This window comes from Lepisma saccharinum, chromosome 20 (genome assembly GCF_977018435.1).
Source record: "Lepisma saccharinum chromosome 20, izLepSacc3.1, whole genome shotgun sequence".
Classification (NCBI taxonomy): domain Eukaryota; kingdom Metazoa; phylum Arthropoda; class Insecta; order Zygentoma; family Lepismatidae; genus Lepisma; species Lepisma saccharinum.
Window position 1 is genome coordinate 7,292,998 of NC_139248.1, and position 23,245 is coordinate 7,316,242.

At 37.0% G+C, this 23,245-nt stretch overlaps 1 protein-coding gene across 7 annotated transcripts in view; it reads left to right on the forward strand.

Annotated features, from left to right (window-relative positions):
* Window positions 1-19,028, forward strand: part of Dlg5 (MAGUK family member discs large 5) — a 95,826-nt gene extending 76,798 nt beyond the window's left edge. For all 7 annotated transcript variants that reach the window (XM_083142063.1, XM_083142062.1, XM_083142064.1 and 4 more), the window contains 6 exons: window positions 1,798-1,922; window positions 5,183-5,405; window positions 7,763-8,001; window positions 11,422-11,651; window positions 13,897-14,116; window positions 17,293-19,028. In XM_083142063.1, coding sequence (XP_082998189.1) covers window positions 1,798-1,922; window positions 5,183-5,405; window positions 7,763-8,001; window positions 11,422-11,651; window positions 13,897-14,116; window positions 17,293-17,399 — 1,144 coding nt within the window. In that variant the 3' untranslated portion in view covers window positions 17,400-19,028. The remainder of the gene's footprint in view (window positions 1-1,797; window positions 1,923-5,182; window positions 5,406-7,762; window positions 8,002-11,421; window positions 11,652-13,896; window positions 14,117-17,292) is intronic.
* The last annotated feature ends 4,217 nt before the right edge of the window (window positions 19,029-23,245 follow it).

Sequence of the window (23,245 nt, forward strand, 5' to 3'; positions counted from 1 at the left end):
TCCTCATGCAGTGCACTACAAAATTTCCCAAACCTATATTCTCCTTAAAATTTTAGAGCCACCGCACTTTGGACTCACCCGTCAAGCAACGCACGGATACGCAGTATTGTGATTGTTATCGTGAGATCATACCCTTAAAGCTCCAAGTTAAAAAAAAATCAACGTCCAAAAATTAACACATATGGTGACCAACCGGTTAGAATGAACAGCTCTGCGAATGAATTAAGCTCACCCCAAGCCCTTACCTTTACTTAAATTCCCGCAGGCTTTTAGAAAGAAAAACAAAACAATTAATCTACACTGATGGATGAAATTCGTAAACTCAAAGAAGTTCAACTATTTCGCTTAACCGGAAAAGGGGGGGGGGGGTATGCTAGCTTTCCGTACACCCCAACCCAGAACAGTAGAATTTAACATAAAACCCTTGCTGAAATGGAAGTTCAGTTTATCGACTTATGAGACCAGAGCGAGATGAACCTTTCCATCCTGAAAGAAACATTCTTATTAACACGATACCATTTAAATTACATCAAACATGCCTGGATACATAATATTGATTTGGAGTCAGAAATACTGCTTTGACTACAACTATTTATTTACAATAGCATGCAAACAAATTTGTATTAGACAATGAATATTTTCTTACAGGTCAGGTGCCAAGTACAAATTATTATTTTTCCTACCGAAATATTTTAACGGTTTCAAATACCGGCATTGTATTATCCAAACAAAACAAAACTGAAACATTCATCAAAGTTTGTCGTAAAGACATACGTCAGAGACCTTTAACCTTCTTTAACGACTGTAAGGAAAATTCCTCAACGTTCTTATTTACTTTTTTCCAATATGGCTGCCACGGACGCCAAGTTTTCCGCCAAATCTTAAAACAAAGAAAGCACACGAATTATGGCCATTTGTGACACACGGATGCTAGCATTATTATATTTGAGAAAGAATTTGGGCGTAGATCACAATTCTTCCCATTCTTGTAACTGAGATGCAAGGAATGACATCAAAACAGTACTTACGGATCAGATGCCATCGGGGAAATTTCCGTTATGTTTAATTTAAAATATCCATCTTTTGACACAATGGAGAATCCATACTCATCGAGATTTTTGACGAACAGTCCTTCCTGAACAATTTAAGACATATGGATTCACTTAACACTTCCCATTATCTTCGATTTCCATTGATGTTTCGTCCAATTACTTTTTACATCCACCAAGATTCTTTCCTCTCCCGGACCGAGTCCTGAACAGTTCCCTCGATTCCGATTCCTGCTCTTTCCAATCCACCGCTTATGCACAGGTAACGGGTACGATGACCCGTTCCTCGAACCAGTTCACTTTTATTGCACCGTCTTCCAGCGGTGACGAAAGTTTTTCTTTTGTTGCAATACCAAAACGCAAGTTACTAATTGCGATATATTTTAAATGTTCATAATATTATTTTTTGATGTATGCACAATACAATCTTATTTATATCACTTATACAAACATTCGTGTTAATTTTCACATAAAGTGCCTTGAGGCCATCTATTGTCAAATCTTTGTACTAATGTTCGGTTCAAGGTAAATTTAACACTCAAATGCCATCTATCGGCAATTTCGGCACAATCGGCCTTAATTCACTTTACAAACGTCACAGCCATGACAAATATTGTCATATCATCTTCTACGATTAGCCAATTGTGGCAGAAAAGTGAAGTAAAATAAACCCAAGCAATCATTCTAATGTTAGAAAAGAATTGTGATGAAGGTATTCTGTAAAGTTTCCTTCTGTTTCTCTACACAGGACAGGGGATCAGATTTTGGAATACAATGGAACCGATCTACGGCAAGCGACAGCCGAAGAAGCAGCTTACGAACTTGCAAAACCTGCTGACAAGGTCACCCTTCTCGCTCAATACAGCATGGAACGTAAGTGCCTGTTACTTTTCACTGATCATTTTATAAATTAGGTCCTCTTCATGAACGAGGTGCAATGGTTCTTATCACATCCATTCTACTTGAACCAACAACCATACCTATTCTTGAAAACTGTAATAATTAAAAGTTGTTCAAAATATTAATATTAGTGTGTAAGTATTCCATTCCAATTATACCAGTAGATTTGTTTTAAAATATTCAAGAATTACATCACAATATTAAAATATATTTCATGTAATCTCAAAATGCAGCATGCAACCGTAGACTATCATTTCTCAATGTATGGGGGTGACCCACTTCTGGGTCCCGAAGGGACATTTGGTGGGTTGTGAAGTCAGGCTATTACTAGAGGCATGCATATTTTGTTTTTAACGAAAACACGAAATGTGAAATAACACATTGTAATGTTAATTTTTCATGTTTCTGAAAGGTGTGAGGTACATTTCACTACCCTGTTTTGTCACGAAATAATAAGAAATGAACTGCAAAATGCGAAATAGACTCTTAAACACGAAATTTACCGTATATATCCCGACGCAACACTTTCTGAAGTCTGATTGAAGTGTCCTGTGAGTTATGCAATTCACGGAAAGTAGATTAATTAATTTTGTTGTAAATATTTAAGAAGCAAAAATGGCGCCCTTTATACAGGAATAAACTTAATATTCTGGTAATGATTTAATGTACTATTAGAAGGGATATGCTTATTTTGTTTTTAAATCAAATTTGGGATTATATACTCATTTTTATAACCAAAATGTCATTTTATATACTGCTTTTCACTGCTATAACAGCAAAATTTCATTTACTGCTTTTGAACCCGTAATAGACTGTTTTTATGCCGAAATTTTGCTTTTTTATTTACCAAAAATATGTGCCTCTAGCTGATACATATAATTAGTAAGAGATATTGCTTTAACAATTTAATTTCAACCCGTGTTGTACGTAGTCCAAACCCCACATTTCTGTTATTCATGCTCTACTATTGCTTTTTACCGGCATCTCTCCGATGTTTAACTCAAGTGAATCGGAACCAGTCATTTTCGTTCCGGTCACAGCAATGAGTTCTTCTTAATTATCTGTGTGTCACAGCATGTCGCCTTAAAATGTTGTTTGATATTTCCGACCACCTGTTGTTAATTTGTTTAAGCAGGCATAAAAAACGGCTTCTTAAAGTACTCTGTTAGAAAAAATATTATAAAGTGGGTGCACACCCCTACAAGCAATTGTGCCGGCACCTTGCTTATGGGTCCCATGAAGTGCAATCCTTCAAGGTGTGTCCTGGACTGAAAAAGGTTGAGAAACGATGCCCTAGACAGACCAAAATACCTGAATGGTATCAATCAGTATCGCTAAATAAATTGCAACTGACATTTTCTGATATTACTGACATTGGTATCAGTTCAGACCTAGATATCACTATTACTTTTAAATCGATACATATGAACCACACAAAATTAATTCAAGTAGCAACATTTCATATTGACTTACAATGTTTTTATTAAAATGTAAAAGTAAAGTGCTTCCCTGTGCTTTGCATCACACCATGGAGGCTTATAAGGGGTGTGGAGCTAGGGCCCCACACTTTCTTGATCACAACCGAAAGGGGGGGGGTGATGTGATCAGCACCATGCTCCTGGCTGAATTTACCCCCCCCCCCCAGAGTTTCCTCCAGGTACTCACTTTTTACAACGCTGGGTGGGTGCTGGAGCTGCTTGAAGAGGTGGAAAAAATCCCGGTTTTCCCCTGCCGAGGATCGAACCCAGGTCTCTCACATGGTAGTTAGACACCCTAACGACTAAGCTACCATGCCTACTTCAATGTTTTTATTAGCCTAAATTAATTTCCAATTATGTGTTTTCTACATAGAACTGTCACGTGTAAATCACATTTTCAAAAACATTCAGCATTATATATTTTCTTAATGTTTATTATACTTTTCTTCATGTCATTAGGCAGTTCTGCTTTCGCAACATTACATTGTTTATTTTCTTTCCTGCTTTCATATTAAATGAATTAATAAAATTGCATAAATTTATTATTACGAACATGTTTTGAATACAACTGATTAAGAAAAAGATATAATATATTACTATAACTTGTGCATTTTCCTACCCTGTTTTGTCACAAAATGAACTGCAAATTAAACTCCTAAATGTGAAATTTAGGGTTTATTTACCCACGTGACACCTTCTGAGGTTAAAATTATCCTGTGAGTTATGCAAATCATGGAAAATTTATTCATTTTGCTGCAAATATTTGAGAAGCAAAGATCGACTCCTTTACACAGGAATGAAATTAATACTCTGATAACTATATAAATGTCCTGTTAGAAGTGAAATGTTAATTTTGTGTAATAAGTAATGTTTTTTATATTAAATTTAGGGTTTTATTCACCATTTTAACACTGAAATAACATTTTATACACTGCTTTTGGTCCCGAAATATGAAAAGTTTTTTTCACCGTATATATGTGGCTCTACTTATTACACACTTGATCAGAAACGGAACATATTTAGGTGAGTTGATAAGATGGCATACTCCTAGTCAGGGGGGGCTCCCGATGGTGCAGTGGTATCATCGCCACCTAGTAATTAATAGGGTCCCAGGTTTTATACCCGGTGGAGGCACATAGTGGTTCGGATCCCACTTTAAGCTGTAGGTCCAGTCCCGATTAGCCTTACTGTGCATAAAGTGGACTTAATGGTCGCCTGTTTTTTCGGGAAAACTGGTCATGTGGCAACTGTGCCTTTAGAGGAACGTAGAACGGTCAACTCTGAATGGTACATAACAATTTGTTTGCCAGAGGTCTTCGGTCAAATACAGAAAACAAACAAATGCCGTCGGATCATTCTTCATCAAGACAGTGCCAGCTGTCACAAATCTCGTCTAACAACCGACTTTACGAACAGTCAAAAAATCGAATTGATGGGTCATCCGCCGTACAGTCCTGATTTGGCATCCAATGACTTCTTTTTGTTCCCGAATGTCAAGAATAAATTGCGTGGACAACGATTTTCGTCGGCGGAAGATGCCGTTGATGCGTTCAAAAACCATATTATGGAGGTGTCTCAAGAAGATTGGAAAAACTGCTTTGACAAATGGTTCGAACGAATGCACATTGTTAGGCTCAAAATATAAATAGTGACCCTCGTATATGTAAACTAAATGAATGTATAGGTTGTGAAAAATATACATAATTTATTGTTTTCATAAGGATAATGTTACAGCTAAGGAATCATTTCTTTCAGGTTACAATGACATTAAAGACAAACCAGGAGACAGCTTCTACATCCGTGCTTTATTCGACAGAAAAGGTGACTTGTCAGATTCACTCCAGCTTCAGTTCCAAAAAGACGACATTCTTTATGTAGACAACACCATGTTCAATGGAGTTCCAGGCAACTGGAGAGCTTGGTTGGTGGACGAGGATGGCCATCGGAGACAGTGCGGAATCATACCCAGCAAATACAAGTTAGTGCAGTGTTCCCTTCACTCTGTTTATGCTTCTATCATGAAAGGAGATATGAAACAAGTAGGGATCGGATGAATTTATTGGTACTTTATGTAGGCATATCAGTTGATTTATGAAATCGCTGGTAATTTATTGATCTGATATATCAATAAATGTGGGGTTCATAGCACAAGTGGCGTAACTCCACTCATAGAAATGAAGTTACATGTATAACTCAGAACTGTGAAGTATCAACATTTCAGTGCTAGAAGTAAGTATCTCCTAAGTTTCAAATTCATTCTCACAGACGCACCACTACGTTTGTGCTCAAACAGTTAAACACAATACTAACTAACTAACTCTCTAGCCTTCTTAAACCTGAAGATTCATGGCTGCAGCAATACAGGCCTTCCATCTGCCCCTATCTTGAACAAGATCTATATTCTCTTTTCCATCCCTACCGATTTCCTTTAGGTCCATCTCAACGTTGTCCCTCCATCTTCGTCTTGGCCTTCGTACAGGTCTCTTACCATCAGGTTTCCCAACAAGAATCCTGTAAACTCCTCTTTCCTCTCCCATAAACACAATACTAAGTTATCCAAATGAGCTTTTTTCTCAAAACTATCTTCATGGAGTTACACCATTTGTGCTCTGAGCCCCTCAAATACCCTGTAATGTGGTGCAAAATTTTACTATTTTGTTCTGTTTTTATGAATTTGAACACACAATTCATATGCCCTGGTTTTGTAAAATAAATGAACTAATAAGTTAAAAATCTTTGGGTGTGTGAGCATGTATGGCCATTTTGCAACCTTCATGTGAGGAAAGCATCCTGTTATCTAAAACACTTAAATTAAAAGTTGAAAAAGGTGTGTACAGAGTCCCTCGAGTAAGATTAAAAGTGCAAATTGTAAAGGGATCTGCACAGGACGAACACATCACATTAAAAAGGTAAGGATGCGTAAAAACTTCCTCAGAAACAGTGTAAGAGGCCTGCTCTTCTCAAAAATCTAAATATAAGGTATGCCCAAATGAATAGGAGACTACGGTTATATCTAAAGAATATTATATTACAGAATATTTGTATTACATAGTGTGTAACATGATACCTACACATAATTGCCATTGATATTGATGTACTGATCACAGCACGTAGGAAGGGAGTGGATGGCTCCAGTGTAGAAACTCCTGGGTTGCTTACGGATCCAGTTCCGCACTTCCTTGTCACAGGTTGACCTTTCAGTGATTGTTTTAAGGCAACAAAGATATGGGAGTCACATGAGGAAATATCGGGTCTGTACAGAGGATGCGTGAGGACTTCCCATTGAAATGATCTCAGCAGGTCGAGGGTCTTCTTGGCCACATGTGGCCTAACGTTGTCTTGGAGCACCACTATCCTCTCTGTGCTGATCTGGAGAAATCCATAATGCACCCGTCCGCACGAAACAACTCTCGCCAACTGAGGAAACGGTAGGCGAAGCCATTTGCTACACCTGCAAACTGGGACAAACACTGCGCCATGTATTGGCAAACATATTTACCTTCTTCAATTAGATACAACGCCACTACAGCAAAGGTCTCCTCTTCGTTTGGGCATACCTTATACATTCGTTAATCGTTAATGATAGTATTCTGAACATGACATTACAAACACGACACTTTGGAGGGTCCAGCCCTTGCAGCAAGTGACCATGGGTGAGACAGCTGTGTCCAATACGAAGCCAAGTTAAAGTTGATTATTCTTGTCAAAGACAAAACCCATTGGAACCATGTGATTACATGTTTAAATTAAGGAGGTTAATTAACCATTCATGTTCTTCAAGGAACAATTTAACTTTTATAACGGATCAAATGTTGATTATTGGTATCTGCAAATTTTACATTGGTACTCTATTGGTATTGGCAAAAATTCCATATTGATCCATCTGTAATAAAAAGTGAACAATTAATCAAGTATTTGTTTGGTATACTCGTGAGAGCTGAAAAAATGATAAATCCACCTCAGAAATCTACAACGATGGGAGTGATTCAGGTTAACCATAATTCAATCAACATTTAAATCACATTTTAGAAGATTGTGAATAAACTAAAGACAAGTATGATTTTTGGAGTGATAATGTTCTGGATTTTCTCCAAAAAATGTAGTCAGTTGTGCTCGTGTTTTCTGTTGATTGTTCAAATTCTTTGCATTTCTTAAAATATTGTATATTTAGCTACATATTATAGCTTTTGCTAAAATTTCAGTTTAAATTCCTGGTTTAACCTTAATTTTCCCTCATTTTTCAGTTATTAGGACTAAAATTTCTTTTGTTTCGCTTTACTGAAATATATTTTCTTGAAGTTGTGGGGAGATATTTTAAAGTATTGCATTCTGCAGGGTGGAGGAAGAGTTGTTACTGCGCCGCAGCTTAGGGGACCTAGAAGGTGATGCGAGGCGAGGGTCCACTTCAGCGAGACGCAGCTTCTTCCGCCGCAAGAAACACCAAAGAAGTTCTTCGAGGGATTCGAAGGAACTGGCCAGCTTCTCTGACATCAGTCTGGGCTGGTACAGCGATTCGGGAACCCTGAACGAAGAAAATGCCCTCTGCTCGTACCAGCGGGTGGAAAGGCTAGATTGTGAGTATCCCCAAGGTTCAATCTTTACGTGTGTGCACGTAAGGTGCAGGTACATATTACATAATTGTAATTTTTGTGTTACCTGCACATGCAGCCAGTTAACCTGTGTTGAAATGTCCTGCATGTGAGTTTAATTGTAGAGATGTGTTCAGAATCTAAAATATTCTTTTTTTTTTAAAGTTATATATATTCTGTGACATGTTTAACCTCTAGCAGACTGTAGCAGTTATAGGTAAAGAATATTGGCAAGAAACTATGGTTAAAAAGTAAAAATCCAATCATATGCAAATTTTCTGGACAAAAAAAGGACCTCTGTTTAATACCTGATGGAGGCACATATACTCCATCCTGGGTATCTCTGGAGTAGGAGAACGAAAACAAGTCTCTGCGCAAGTACTGATGTCAGACAACTCCACCAATGAACATGTGAGAGGGAAGGGGATTGTAGGTCCAGTCCCAGTTAGCCTTTCTGTGCATAAAGTGGGCTTAAAAACAAAAACAATTTTCTGAAGAAAAAAAAAGTTTATTAAAATAGAAATAATAACAGTTATGTTTTGTGAATCGAGTATGTCATACCCTTATATGTAAACAAATTAACTAGGGGTTCCAGGGTCGAATCCTGGCCTGGGCGTGGATGTTTCGGAGTGTCCACTCATTAATTTCATAATACCATCACTCATCTCCATCTTCGCAAATTAGCCAAAAGTGGCACAAAAAGCGAAGTAAAATGAAGCAAATCAAAATAATAAAAAAACTAAAATGACAGAACTGAAATATTAGGTGTAGTTTTGGAGAAATGGCACTTTAATTGCAGTCACCAGCAATACATCGACCACCCATCCGCTGAAGGTTAATGAAAAAAGATTACATAGGGTGATAAAAATTTCAGTTCCCTGTTAAGTGGAACCACAAACAAAAGAACTTCCAGCAAGAAGCCTTCTCCTCAATCCACTCATCTCAGGCCATAGTGAAGCCTGCTCCATTCCATCCCTCCCCTCCATGCGAGAGTACAATGCACACGACGCACACAGCACAGGTTCTTTTGCATTTGGTACCACTATACTTACCCCATGATTATAGGGGGTCTGTAACATTAAGTATCCCATTTTGAGAACATGGGCTATTAGAGATGGCCCAAAAATAAGAATATTTTCAGTTTGGTCTTTAAAATCCTTTAGAAAAAGTTTCCTCTTTATCTCAATAGTTAGTGAAAATCTTGGCTCTGCAGCTGAAGGTTAAAGTATCCTCCCAAGCATTTTAAATGACAGTTGTGTAAATCCTGCCGTCTTCTTTTTCCATTATGCATTACTGAAGTTAAGGATTCATCAGCTTGAAATACAAGAAAGATTTTTTATAATTCCTGACATGTTTGATCCATTTTAGTCATTTATAGAAATTGATAGTCATGCAAGTTTTAGTCAAAACCTCAAACTTTCTATCGTTATACATAAAAGAGGAAAACTACGATGAACCCACAAAGCCACCCACTATCATCTCTAATGTATACCAGACAGGTTAACTTGTTCTGTATGTGCAATAACTAATAAAGGCATGTGGAGAATGGTGTTGATAAGTTGACAGATCAGATATTTGTAATAAATAGTCAGAAATTCTGTGCACTATTATGCTATTGCTTTTTATTCATAAAAGCATAAATCATGTGTCCTGGTTTGTAGAATACAGAGGTTGTTCTCTTTATATCCGACCATTTTCGATTCGGTGCTGCCACCTGGCGTATCATGCTGGAACTATGGGTCTGCTGAGGGGAGCAGTGTTGTGTCTGACCTTGTAGGTGCGCGAGTGTTGGTAGTGAATGTTATCAAATGGCGCCGAAAATCAACCGGTATTGGGAGGGTTACGTAATGGCTCTTTTCCATGCTAAGTTTTCATATGTATGCATTGTGAAACAGTGTCGGGAGAATGGGTTAACACTCGGGGTGACTACTGCGAAAGCTATTGTGGCCCGTTACACACAACAGGCTCTCCTTGCGAAACATTCACCCACGAAAACCACCAGGAGAAGGGCTGCAAGCAAAGTGTCACCCGTAGTGCGAAGGGAGATCCGTCGATTGGCGTGCCAAGAAAATCCCCCGACTCAACGTGATATGGCCCACAGATTTCATCTCGCACTGTCAACTGTGAACAAAACAATTCGCAAGCGCCTCAGGTTGAAGTGTGTGGCCCATGTACACCACCTTCTACCACGTCACATTGCCGAATGTAAGACGAACTGCAGGAAACTGTATGAAAAGTACCTGGTGGGTTCTGAATGGAAGAAAGTTGTCACAATGGATGAATCATATGTCCATCTCACTGCTGGTGGTCACATTCGGGCGATCACATACCGTGACATTGACAGCAAGGGGCGCAGCAACTTTGTTCATCGGTGCAGGGAAAGTTTCCCTCGTGGCTTTATGGTTGTGACGGGATTCGGATATGAGGGTAAATTGATGATACGCAAGGTGGACAAAAACGTGAAGGTGAATGCCAGATACTTCCAAGACTCCATTCTGACACCTATGTATCAGAGAGACAGCCCACAATTGTATGGAATGGACGCGAACCAGATGATGATCCATATGGACAAGGCTTCGAGTCATACCGCCAGAACATCACTACGTTTTTATCAGGAAATGGCAGAGGAATTAGGAATTCGTGTCATTCAGTTTGAAGACATTCCTGTGAAAAGCCCAGATGCCAGTCCAATGGATTTTTGCACATTTGGACTGTTTAAACAACGTCTTCAACATCGCCGCCCACGCACCCTGGATGGTCTATGGAAAGCTTGCAGGGAGGAGTGGGACAGAATTCCCATGCCTGTCCTGCGCCAGAGCTTGCTGCAATGGAAACGGTGATGCAGGGCAATAGTCCACAATGCTGGCGGTCCAATAGAACATGATCGGTGGTGGCGGCGCGGTATCTCTTAAGGTGAGTACAAGTCAAAAATGGTCGGATATAAAGCGAACAACCTTATGTAGATGAATGCAGCCTGTTTTTCGAAGTTGAACGAACCCATCACAGTCGTGGACACGTGAAGGAAGTAAATTAATCGTTGTGATCAATTTTTGCGATTTCATATTATATTGGTTCTTCGTATTGGTACATTTTGTACCAAACTTTCCATAACACTCATTTGTCATTCTCAATTCTCAAATTCTATAAGTTAAAAACCTTCTGCGTAGAAGTTTCAGCGAAAAATGCAGGCTCGACCAGGACTCGAACCTGGGTCTCTGGCATCCTGTGCCATTGCTCTACCACCGAGCCTGAATGGCACGATATGCCAAACACCCAGGTTCGAGTCCTGGTCGAGCCTGTATTTCTCGCTGAAACTTCTACGTGGTACATCTCCAGTGTGTGCCTAATTTAATGAATTGAAATGAAAAAACCTATTTCTTTAATAGGTGTTTGTGTTCATTCCAGATCCTGTTCTTCGACCAGTGCTCGTGATAGGCCCTCTTATGGATTGTGTTACAGAAAAGCTCGTACAAGATTTTCCTGACAAATTCACTCGTTGCTTCCCTGAGATAATGCATCGCTCGCAGAGTGTGATGGAGAAGGGCATAGTGGAGAACATCTTCATTGACTATCGAAGGAAAGGAAGTCATTTCGAATGCACGACAGTGTCGGCCGTGAAAGAAATTTGTGATAAGGTATGTTTGGGTGTTGTAGTTGACTTTCGTTACTTTTCAAGCCTGTGTTAAGCTGTTACGTAATACGTTTGTATTGCATTCACCGTATACAGCTTGAGACCTTCAATTGCAATAACACCAGGAAACCTTCATTGCTACCAGAAACTGTTATGTTAGTTTTACCAAATCACTATATGTAAAAAGTTGGATTTATAAGTAATACTGAGCCAATACCGATGCTTGAAAATTACAATAATTAGAAGTTCAATATTAATTAATATTAGTGTGCAATTATTCCATGCCAATTATTAGCATAAGTTTAACAAGAGTTTTGCTTTAAAGTACTCAAGAATGACATCAGAATATTAAAAATGTGCTATGGAATCACAAAATCCAGGTTTTCACACAAAACTGGTGGAAAATAAAAAGAAACTATAAATTTTACAGAATTTTTCAGGGAAATTTGACAAAGTGTCGTCTGAAGTTTTTGCAAACCCTGGTAAAGACTATTAAGAACAGTTCATTCATGATAAATAATATTTATGACCATAATAGAAAATATACAACAAATAATTTCATGTTGACGAACATGATCTCAAAAGTAATTTTAAATTTTTTTAAATGATTACAGTCATGTTCTATTGTTGATTGGAATGTCTTTATCTGATTAAAAATTACACTTTCCAATGTCTCCACATACCAGGCTTCAGTGTAGTATATTCCTATATATATATAAAAAAATCTCTAACATTTTCTGGTTCTCAAACTAAAAGTCCATAATTACATAACACTCATACAGCTAAAATGTAAATGTCCAGGAAAAAAGATAATTTTATGCATAGCAGGTTGCAAAATAATGCAAGTTTGGTCTTTGATGTGATTTTTAGTTTTTCTGGTGAATTACGCCACATTTTACACCTATGTAGCTACCTGGAAATAGTTTTTTATTATACAGGGTGGCTATAAATTATTGAGGACATTTCAAGGATGAATAAAGAAAAAAAGAAGTAAGTAAAGTACCCGTATTTAGTTTGTTGTCTTCAATATACCATGCTGAACAGTTTTATTTACAACCAGTGAAAGGAGTTTATTTACCTGGGTTCTCATAAAAGCATCTCTCACTTGATCCACAATGCATTCAGAGAAGTGGCCTGCCACCACAGCATGTTTGGTATGTTCGATACCTCCTGTACCCTTAAATTGTTGATACCAACATTTTATGGAATCCTTCCATGTACTCTTAAGTGAAAACATCTTTGAACTGTTATTGAAGATTTAGTTTAATGAAATCAAAGAACACACAGTTTTTCTTGTACGGTAACCATTTTGGTACTGAGGTTCCCTACCTTGCCACCATGGCACCACTGGTCTATCGTGATATAAACTCTTACTGCTGCTATATAATTTGCAACAAGAGAAAGGTTGCTTCAATATATTGTTATTTTTTTTATTCATATGTCAAATGCGCTCAATAATTTATAACCACCCTAATTTTTCAACAAATTAGCATTAATCCTCTGCGTGCCGTTAAGCTATTCTAATAGAAAATTTTGTTTGAAATTGTTCAATGAGATATCAGTAGTCATCCCTGTCTAATGATAGGTGCAGGCGACTCATACAAAGTAATCTAAGTTGTAGAATTTGATTTGAAGTTCTAGGTTTGCTTTCCTAGCTCAGAGTTGACACGGAATGTAAATTAACCAAGGACAATCTGTAGTTCACTAATGGAGCCACACATTTAGGGTGAATAAAAATTTGAGATTTCAAAAACTGGGCACATTTTGGGATCAAAAGCAGGATAAAAATTAGCATTACAGTGTTAAAATGGTGAATATAACCCCAAGTTTAATTTAAATAGTACAATTATTATTCAAAATAAACATTTACCTTCTGACAGTACATTTATGTTGTTGTCGGAGTAATAAGTGTAAGGGAGTCCCTTTTTGCTTCTCAAATATTTACAGAAGAATTAATTTTCCGTGATTTGCACGCAGGATAATTCAGATGTCAGAAAGTGTCCACTTGGTACATAAAATCTAAATTTCATTTTGAATTTATTCCGCAGTTCATTTTGCATAATTTCATATCTTTCAAACTCATGAAAAATAAACATTACAGTGTATTATTTCGTGTTTCCATCAAAAATGAGCATGCCTGTTCTAACGATGTGTTAAATCTGTTAGGATCATTATAAAGTACTTATTTCATTACAAGATATGTACTTATTTAGATATTATGTGTGAAATTTTTCTTGTAAATTTTTCAGAACTGTCACTGCATACTCGACATTGGCCTATCTTCTGTGGACAGACTGCACCGACACCAAATCTATCCAATAGTTCTGCTGATCAAATTCAAGTCAACCAAACAGATTCGTGAAGTAAAAGACACTCGCTATCCAATGGAGAAGGTATCGGCAAAAACAGCCAAGGAAATGTACGAACATGCGTTGAAGTTGGAGTCCGAATACAAGCATCTTATTTCAGGTCAGTCTCTTCGGGCATCATTAATGACTGGAGGGTGTTTGTGAGAAGATTTTTAAAAGTCACTTTTTGGTGACAACTTAGAAAAGTGTGATGTTTGAACACATTTGCTCTTTTTTAAGTTTGTATGAATCAATACCAATCCTAATACTCTTGCAGTTTTTTATAACAGTTTGGAATATTCATTGAAAGTACATGTTTTACATGTACTTTATGCACAGTAAGGCTAATCAGGACTGGACGTACAGTTCGAAGTGAAATCTGAACCACTATGTGCCTCCACCTGGTATCAAACATGGGCCCCCTTGATTACAAGGCAACGACGCTACCACTGCGCCATCGGGGAGGCCCCGCAACAGCATGAATAACTATGCAATACATTCAAATATATGTCTTACCATATCACTGCAGATTTTAAAATTTGGCTAGCATCAGTGCAAAAAATGTATAATGGCTTGTTTATTATTCTGATTTCATGGTATACGTGATACAGAAAAAAAACATTAACAAACACATACTGTAGTTATTAGAAGAACAAAATGGGAATGGAAATTTTCATAAGCGAACTTGATAGTTTTAGCAGGAGAGGAATGGTGGACAAGGAGGTGAAAATTGACAGGTGGGTCATTCCACATCAAATCAACGCAAAAAACTAAGATTTTGACACCCACCAACTCAGATTTTGATGAAGTTTAGTATACACCTTTCCTTTATGGTTGAAAGAAACCCCCTAAATTTTTTTCACTCTATCTCAAGCGGTTTTCATTTTACAGCACTTTGAAATGTCATCAAATCAGTGTTGTCTGTCACTCTTGAGACCCTCGATGCACGAGTTCAATGAAATAATGAGGATTTCAGAAAAAAATACATTAGTACTCAAAAAAATTGACAAATGCCTATAAAAATACTAAAAATGGATTTGTAGGTTATGTAAATTTTTGATGTTGAAAATCATTGCAAAGACATGCTCTTTCTCTCCAAAAAATAACATTTTTGTTTTTTATTCCTTCTAATGAAAATTTTACGTTTTTTGCCTAAAATTTCAGGGTCAATCCATACCAAGTGGTCCAGCACTGGTCGCTAGACCATTTTTTAAATTTTTCATTTGTTTGTCGTTGTAACCCCTGTACAAGGGTAGTTCAAAACAGGCATCATTTTTCTAAAACTAGACTTCCTTTGAAAATGGTGGCCATTTTTGTTTCATGACTTGCAACATTTTCGGCCTATGCAGACAGTTGCGATAATTATGATAACTCAGCTAAGAAAAATTATAGAAATCTGGGGTAAAAAACATTGTTTTCAGTACATTTCAGGCTACATTTTATGTTCCATATCTTCTTTCACCACATCTAATGCAAATGGCTGAAATTTAGAGTCAAAACTGACTGATATTCAATTTTGAAGGTAAATCAATGTATAGGATATTTTTTTTAGTAGGTAAGCAATGAAATATCAGAGCTATAATTTTTTTTAGAGGATACATGTACCTCCAAAGTTTCAGCAGAAAATATTCGATACATAGCAGTACACGCCTTTTCTTTGATAATAGTTACTAACGGGCTTACTATGCCATTCGTATGTTGCAATTAATTAATATGTACAATAATTGTATTTGCATGTTAGTTCATTAAAAGTAAATAATTATAATTATAACTAATAACGTAAATTTGTCTGTTTTTGCCAATCTTCCCCCCTGTTGTAACTTTGTTATCATGTAATATCAAATCAATTTTACAGGTACCTCTTTATGCAGTAATTATAAAATTTTTATTAGGTTCCCAACCAGATATTGGTTTGATTTCAGTTTTAAGTCAACTTTCTGCACGGAAGGCTAATCGAGACTAGACCTACAGTTTATTAAAGTGGGATCCGAACCAGTATGTGCCTCCACTGGGTATCGAACTCGGAACCCCTTGATTACAAAACGTCGACGTAACCACTATGCCCTCGGGAAGACCTTTCCAACCAGACATATATTTGGGGCCCAAATTTTGAGAAAAATGAGCATTTTCAAAGAGCTTTAACTCAATGCGGAAACCAGAGCTCAAATATTTTCTGCTGAAACTTTGGATGTACATATTTCCTCTAAAAAAAAAAGTATAGCTCTGATATTTCATTGCTTACCTACTAAAAAAATATCCTAGGTATACATTGATTTCCCTTCAAAATTGAATGTCAGCCAGTTTTGACCCTAAATTTCAGCCATTTGGATTAGATGTGGTGAAAAAAGATATTGAACATAAAATGCAGCCTGAAATGTACTGAAAAACAATGTTTTTTACCCCAGATTTCTATAATTTTTCTTAGCTGAGTTATCATAATTATCGCAACTGTCTGCATAGGCCGAAAATGTTGCAAGTCATGAAACAAAAATGGCCGCCATTTTCAAAGGAAGTCTAGTTTTAGAAAAATGATGCCTGTTTTGAACCACCCTTGTACAGGGGTTACGACAAACAAATGAAAAATTTTAAAAATGGTCAAGCGACCAGTGCTGGACCATTTGGTACGGATTGACCCTGAAATTTTAGGCAATTTCCAAAAAACGTAAAATTTTCGTTAGGAATAAGAAAACCAAAAATTTTATTTTTTGTAGAGAAAGAGCATGTCTTTGCAATGATTTTCAACATCAAAAATTTTTGGTTCCATCATACCCACATGATAAAAATTCAGATTTTCGTAACCTAGTTTTCCCACCACAAAAATTAGGCTACAAATCCATTTTTAGTATTTTTATAGGCATTTGTAATTTTTTTTTCTGAAATCCTCATTGTTTCATTAAACTTTGTATAAAATTTCAAAGAGATCTGATGATGTAAGCAAGGGTATCTGGTGTTGAGGGTCTTAAGAGTGACAGACAACACTGATTTGATGACATTTCAAAGTGCTGTAAAATGAAAACAGTTTGATATAGAGTGAAAAAATTTAGGGGGTTTCTTTCTACCATAAAGTATGGGTGTATACCAAATTTCATGGAAATTGGAGTTGGTGGGTGTCCTGACCTCGTTGAAATGGCGTGGAATGACCCAGGCTTGACCTCTGTGCTAGCCCTGCCAGAGATTAGTCTAATCTTGCCATAACCACCAAAAGGGTACACCATTTATTGTCTTGAAATGTTATTTTCTCTTTTCTGTTAATGTTTCGGATCTCTAATTAACTCTACAATTGTTTTTCCATTACAGCTGTGATACCTGCAGGTGTCAATGTTGCATACATGTGCACACAAATCAAGGCAGCCGTCGACTTGGAGCAGAACAAGACACTTTGGGTACCCAGCGGAACCATATGACAGTCGGCATCGTTCCCGGGCGGAGTTTCCGGGAAAGCCCTTTCCGAAGCAAGCCACAGGTGGAGATCTCTGTGAACCATCAAGGAAACATGTCGAAAAAATGAAATGTATAACTATAGTAAGTCAGATTCTCTGGAAATGGGACAATCCCAGAATGGCATTAAAAGCTTTCTTTAAGAAGGTACACCATTAGCTGTGATTTAGTTAATGGTGTCCTTCACCATAGATGAGCAAGCAATTCTTGATATCTTTTCACCCTATCCATTGCTTTGTAACAACACTTAGGTAATTAATGGAGCTTAGAACATGTTTAGTTCTAATTAATAGTACAGGGTGGCACAAAAGAATGCATGTTTTTGGAATAAGTGTAGCGTTGTTGATTTTCAAGATACAAACATTTTATTAACACCAAACTCACCAGCAAGAAATTCAGAACTTTGAGGGGAGGCTTAAGATGTGTGCAGCAACAATGACATCATCTTTCCATACTTAAATCATCACTGTTTACCAATCCAAACTGCATTTCTTACCGATGGGTTTTGTGTTAATAAAACGTTTGCATCTCGAAAATCAACGACACTACAAAACATGCATTCTTTTTGCACCACCCTGTATAAGGAGATTACCTAGTACCGTAAGCATGATCGCAGGTGTGCTTATGGGATGATATCTCTCGCAGGGCTGAGTCGATACCACTTTGAAGCAAAACTTATCAATTTCCACTTCTCTACAATATTGCAAAAAAATTCTACATTTTATATAGTTTTCAGGGTATTTAGACTAGGCAAAAGTATTGGCCATATTGGTTTGAGTCCACTGGATGCACAGATAAGCTAATCAAAACTGGACCTACAGTTTAAAGCGAGATCCAAACCACCTTGTACCTTCATAAGGTGTCGAACCTTGACGACCATTATCGATGATTAAATTGCAACCAGTAGTAATTAATACCACTGGTAGATTGGTATTCATTCAGCCCTACTCTATTGTGGTGTTCTTTGTGTAGCCAGATATTAACAGTACTCCTCACTAAAAAAAATGATAGCTTTAAGTGTTACCTTTGGAAGGGATGTGATTGATATTACTGAGTGGTTATTTAACTTGCAAAGGTGGAATTATTCTTGGTAATGTTGCTGTGGGTTCAGTTGGTGGAAATTATAATTATACGATGAACATGAAATCAATCACAGAGTATGATCTCTGGAGAAAACACTGTACTGTGCAATTTGTAGAGTACTACTAAATTCTACTAATTATTGGGTCGATGCATAAGTTCGTAGCAAAAGTATTTTTATTTGATACTAATTTGAGATGAACAAAAGACAAATTAGTCCATAATATATTTTCCTTCATTGTCTATATCTACCAATGTTGGGACAGTTTTTCAATTCAGCACCTGAAGAAATCAGCTGATACGGGGTTAAAAGCGTCATCAAGCCAAGTTTGAAGAGCATTTTTGTCACCAAAGGAGCTTCCTTGAAGATTTATGGATTGAGAGCTAAGAAGGTAGCAATTCGAGGGCATAAGATCGGGAGGAGTAAGGAGGATGTGGAATAACTACCCAACCATGCTCCTGGATAGGAGCTTTCGTCATGTTAGAAGATAGTGAGTGTGCATTATTGTGTCGGAGCGCTTCCTGGCTTACTTGCTGATTTTCATGTAAAGCGTGCTGCATCCTGAACCTTACCCATTGAATGCAAATGTCACACAAATGGTCACAGTTCATCACATTAGCTAATTCTAGAGTTGACTGATGTAGATCCCCATGGATTAAAGCGTTTAAACTGTCTTCATTAAAGCCCGATGGTCTTCCTGAACATAGAGGAACGCTCAAGTCAAAAATGCTCACTTTGTAATGACAAAACCATTTTCTTGTCCTTCTTTCCCCCTTGGCATTCTCCCTGTACAAGGAACAAATGTTTTCTTTCTCCCACTGGACACTTGTTCTTTAGCCAATAAATGACAGTCTTTCTTCAAATCTGTAACTTTCAATGCATATTCGCAAGCACAACAATGCCACTCCAATTGATGAACGATAAACTCCTAACACCGCAGTGTTGCCATACCAAACACAAACGTTAGACTTATGCATCAACCCAATGTTTTAACATTTTGTAAAATTAATTGGAAAGGTTCTACTTTCACTAATAAGAATTTAAGACTAATTACACAAAAGGATTACCACAAAAATCTGGATATTTGGATTTCAAATTATGTACCCATTTCAGATGCAAAAGATTTACAGAAAATATGTGGATAGCCCGTAAAAGTGGATAAATGATGGAAACAGGATAATGCACACATTCAGATATCCGGATTTGGCCATCCCTACAAAGTAATAGAAAATTATATTTCAAAACAATCAAATTGCACCATGGAGAAACATTCCGTATAAAGAAGTTGATTGCAACACTACTAAGCATACCATGCCATTTTTCTTATTAGCATAGAAGAATAGCACTAAAATTTAATCTGGCCTTAACACAACTTGTTTTCTGCTCATATGACTAAGGAAATGTACAAGGCAATAGTGGTAGAAAAGTTATATGTAATTGACCTAATGCTCGTCTTTAGCTGTTCAACCTTCATTGTTTGTAGAATATACAAGATATACCATTATGGAATTTTCCCATTTTCTAAGAATTTGTCATGAGTCAGTCTTTCAAACCAATGTAATGGTGATTTTGTGATTTTTTTATAATTCAGTTATATACCCATAATATATTTATATATTACTATTTACTTTCGAATTTTCTAGTGTGCGAAGTAAATATAAATATGTTAAGCATGTAATGGCGTTTAGATCATTAATTTATGGAATTTCTATATCGTGTATTGAATACGCATATGACTTGTTTTCTTAATGTTCAATTTTCTTCTTGAGTCTTATTTAGTAACAATTGATGTGTGTTGGTAAGAACTAGCATTTGTACTCTTGCAGCGATTAGTCATAACCAATTTCAGCTCAAAGAAAGTTGCATCATTTTGGGGAGGTTGGCATCGGTTTTCTAACAATCAAAATGTAAGATGGCCCAACATATGGACAATGAATTTTCTGAGCGCAGTACTGACCATACTGTTATAAAAATGCTGAGACCTGGTAGATTGTTACTAAATTCTGTGCAGCGACGGCTATAAAGCAGCTTTTCGCTACATCGAGCATCACCTCCCGTCACCACTATTATCTGGATTCTTAGGCCAGGCTACACTTTTGATCCTTTCACATAGTTCCCAAGCACGTATCTAGAATTACATTTCAGGGGTTTGGTCCAAACCAAGTGTCCCAGAAATAATAATATAATATAATATTAATGTTGGTAAGGTTTAAGTTCTCCATGCATATAGCACAGTGCCGTAAAGCACATTTAGGGGATGTGGGTGTAGGGCCCCACACGTTCTCAATCTCTGCCATTTCAGAGATGATGTGATGAGCACCATGCTTGTGCCCCACTATGATGCCATCACTGGTTCCGGCCCACATAGTCCAATTTTTGCAATGTTTATACATTTTGTACGTGACATGATATTGTTATATTGGCTGCATCGCCCAATCCCTTCTTATATGCCCAGCTACTTTTTTTTATAGTGCTTTGTTGACGTGAAATTAACATAATATTGTTATCAGGGAATCCTTTATTTTCGATCATTTACAACCATTGGTGGATTATTGAGATGGGTGATGCCGCTGGATTTAGATGATGAAAATGAAGAATAAATTGTCATCAATTTAGAGTTAACGGTAATAACAGCACCCCACCCCTTTCACAACTAACATTACCCTAGGAAGCACTTTATGCAGCCTTCATAAATCTAGCTCCTTGAAAGTCAGTTTGAACTCCATTTAAGGTGAAATTTAGCTCTTATATGCATCAGGTTTGGAAACACTGCCAGGATGGCCGTAGGAGGCAAGGAGAAATGCATTGGGCTTATGGGAGTATTATTTGATTTGTTCTCTGGGAATATCAATCTTCCGATGGAATAAAAAAATATATCAACGGGAAGAAGGCAGTTTGAAGATGCATTTCACGAGCGGAAAAGTCGAAACTTCAATTTGATTAGCCGTAACTTGATGTTGAAGTTGATTCCTCATAAGGAATACATGGGATTCCAAAAATTCTTATTCATCATTTTTCAAACATCGTGCCCAGCTTAATAATCAACATAGAAAAATGCTTCCACTTGCAATATGGAGAGAAATTTATACTCTTGGATACACCCAGGGTTTTTTTAGTAGCAGTGCCCATTCTGGCAATATTGAAATAAATACACAATTGGTGCATAACTATCTCCTCCCCTAAAATACATGTTAAAAAAAGAAGGGGGGGATGTGTCAAGAATTGTGGATTTGTTATTTTGATAGACACCCTGTACATAATCCCAAAATATATTCTCCCTGCAATAATGGTGCAAAAATAATAAAAACTATACATTAATTTCAAGGATACTTGGTCGTCTCAAAATTGTCACACGGAATTTTTGCAGATCCCATTGGATTCTCCAAATACGGAACTGGTATTGGTCAGTAAATTTCAACCAATACTTTCCAATATCGATACATCAGCACATTGTCATAATTCCAATTTAGAAAAATATCTAAGGATGTAATAGCAGGTAAAATAACTTCACAAATAGTCTACCATAAACTCTGTACTTGTCAACTTACAAAAATATTGCAAGCTAGGATGCTCATCATACTAAATTTTAAGAAAAAAGAAATCTAATGTGAAACATCTGCCAACTTTTGCCATCAGATGCAAACCGACGTCTTCCGAGCTGAACTTGGTAATGTTGCCATATATAGCAGTTTTTTCTTGTCTTCTGATTTTTAAGGATTTTTTCCTTTCTACATGAAAGTGTAAGAAGCCGGGGATGCTTCCATTAATATTGTTGTGATACATTGAAAAATAGACCAAAGGATTGCACTTACTAACGAGCTTCCATAACGAGATAGGCTTCCTTGAGTAACTTATTGCATCTCTAGGAAATGGGGTTCTTTGTTCCTCAGTGTACATACAAACAACTTCACCCCTATTTCCAGTCTCATTTGTTACATGTACCAAAAAGATTGACAACTTCTGGCATCTCAGTTACATAACTTACTTTATATTTACAGTGAAGTTATAAAAGGTGTGTGTGTGTTGGGGGGGGTTTGAGGAATATCGGTGGAACTGTAGCCCACTCACCAGAACAGTAGAGATTTAAATAGTAATAGCAACATGGCAGAATGTACTTGACACAGTGACAAGTTATTCTCAAAATACTGGCAAAAATGCACCAATTTTAAGTTTTGTCGTTTGATAAATAACACAGCAGTCAATGGCAGCGATTCGGGGAGCGTGGAGGCCCCCACATTATGCCCTCTTAATGCTAAACTGTCCTTGCCCCCTGCCCCCAGTTTTAGCACCCAATCAACCCTACTGATAGCAGTCATTACTATCTTTTTCATTTTAGGAACTTTCATGGATACAGAAATAATAATTTATCAATCTTTACAGCTTTTGTGTCCACAATCAAATATTTTGGAAGGACTTCCACGTACAAAGCATACTAGGGATGGGACCGATTAATCGGTACTGTATCGGTATCAGCCGATATAGGCATATCGGTTTATTGGTAAACGATAAATATCTTATAATTTTAGTGCAAAATTCTGCCATTTTGTAGTAATTTTTATGGATAATTTCCATGCTCTTCTTTCTAAAAAGTAAATGTCTAAATATTTAGCTTCTCTTGCACTGCAGTCACCTCAAAACACACATTTATTAAGGAGATCAATACCATTTCTAATTTTATATCTGATCGGTTATTGGTATCAGTAAATTTTATATCGGTACTTTATCGGTATC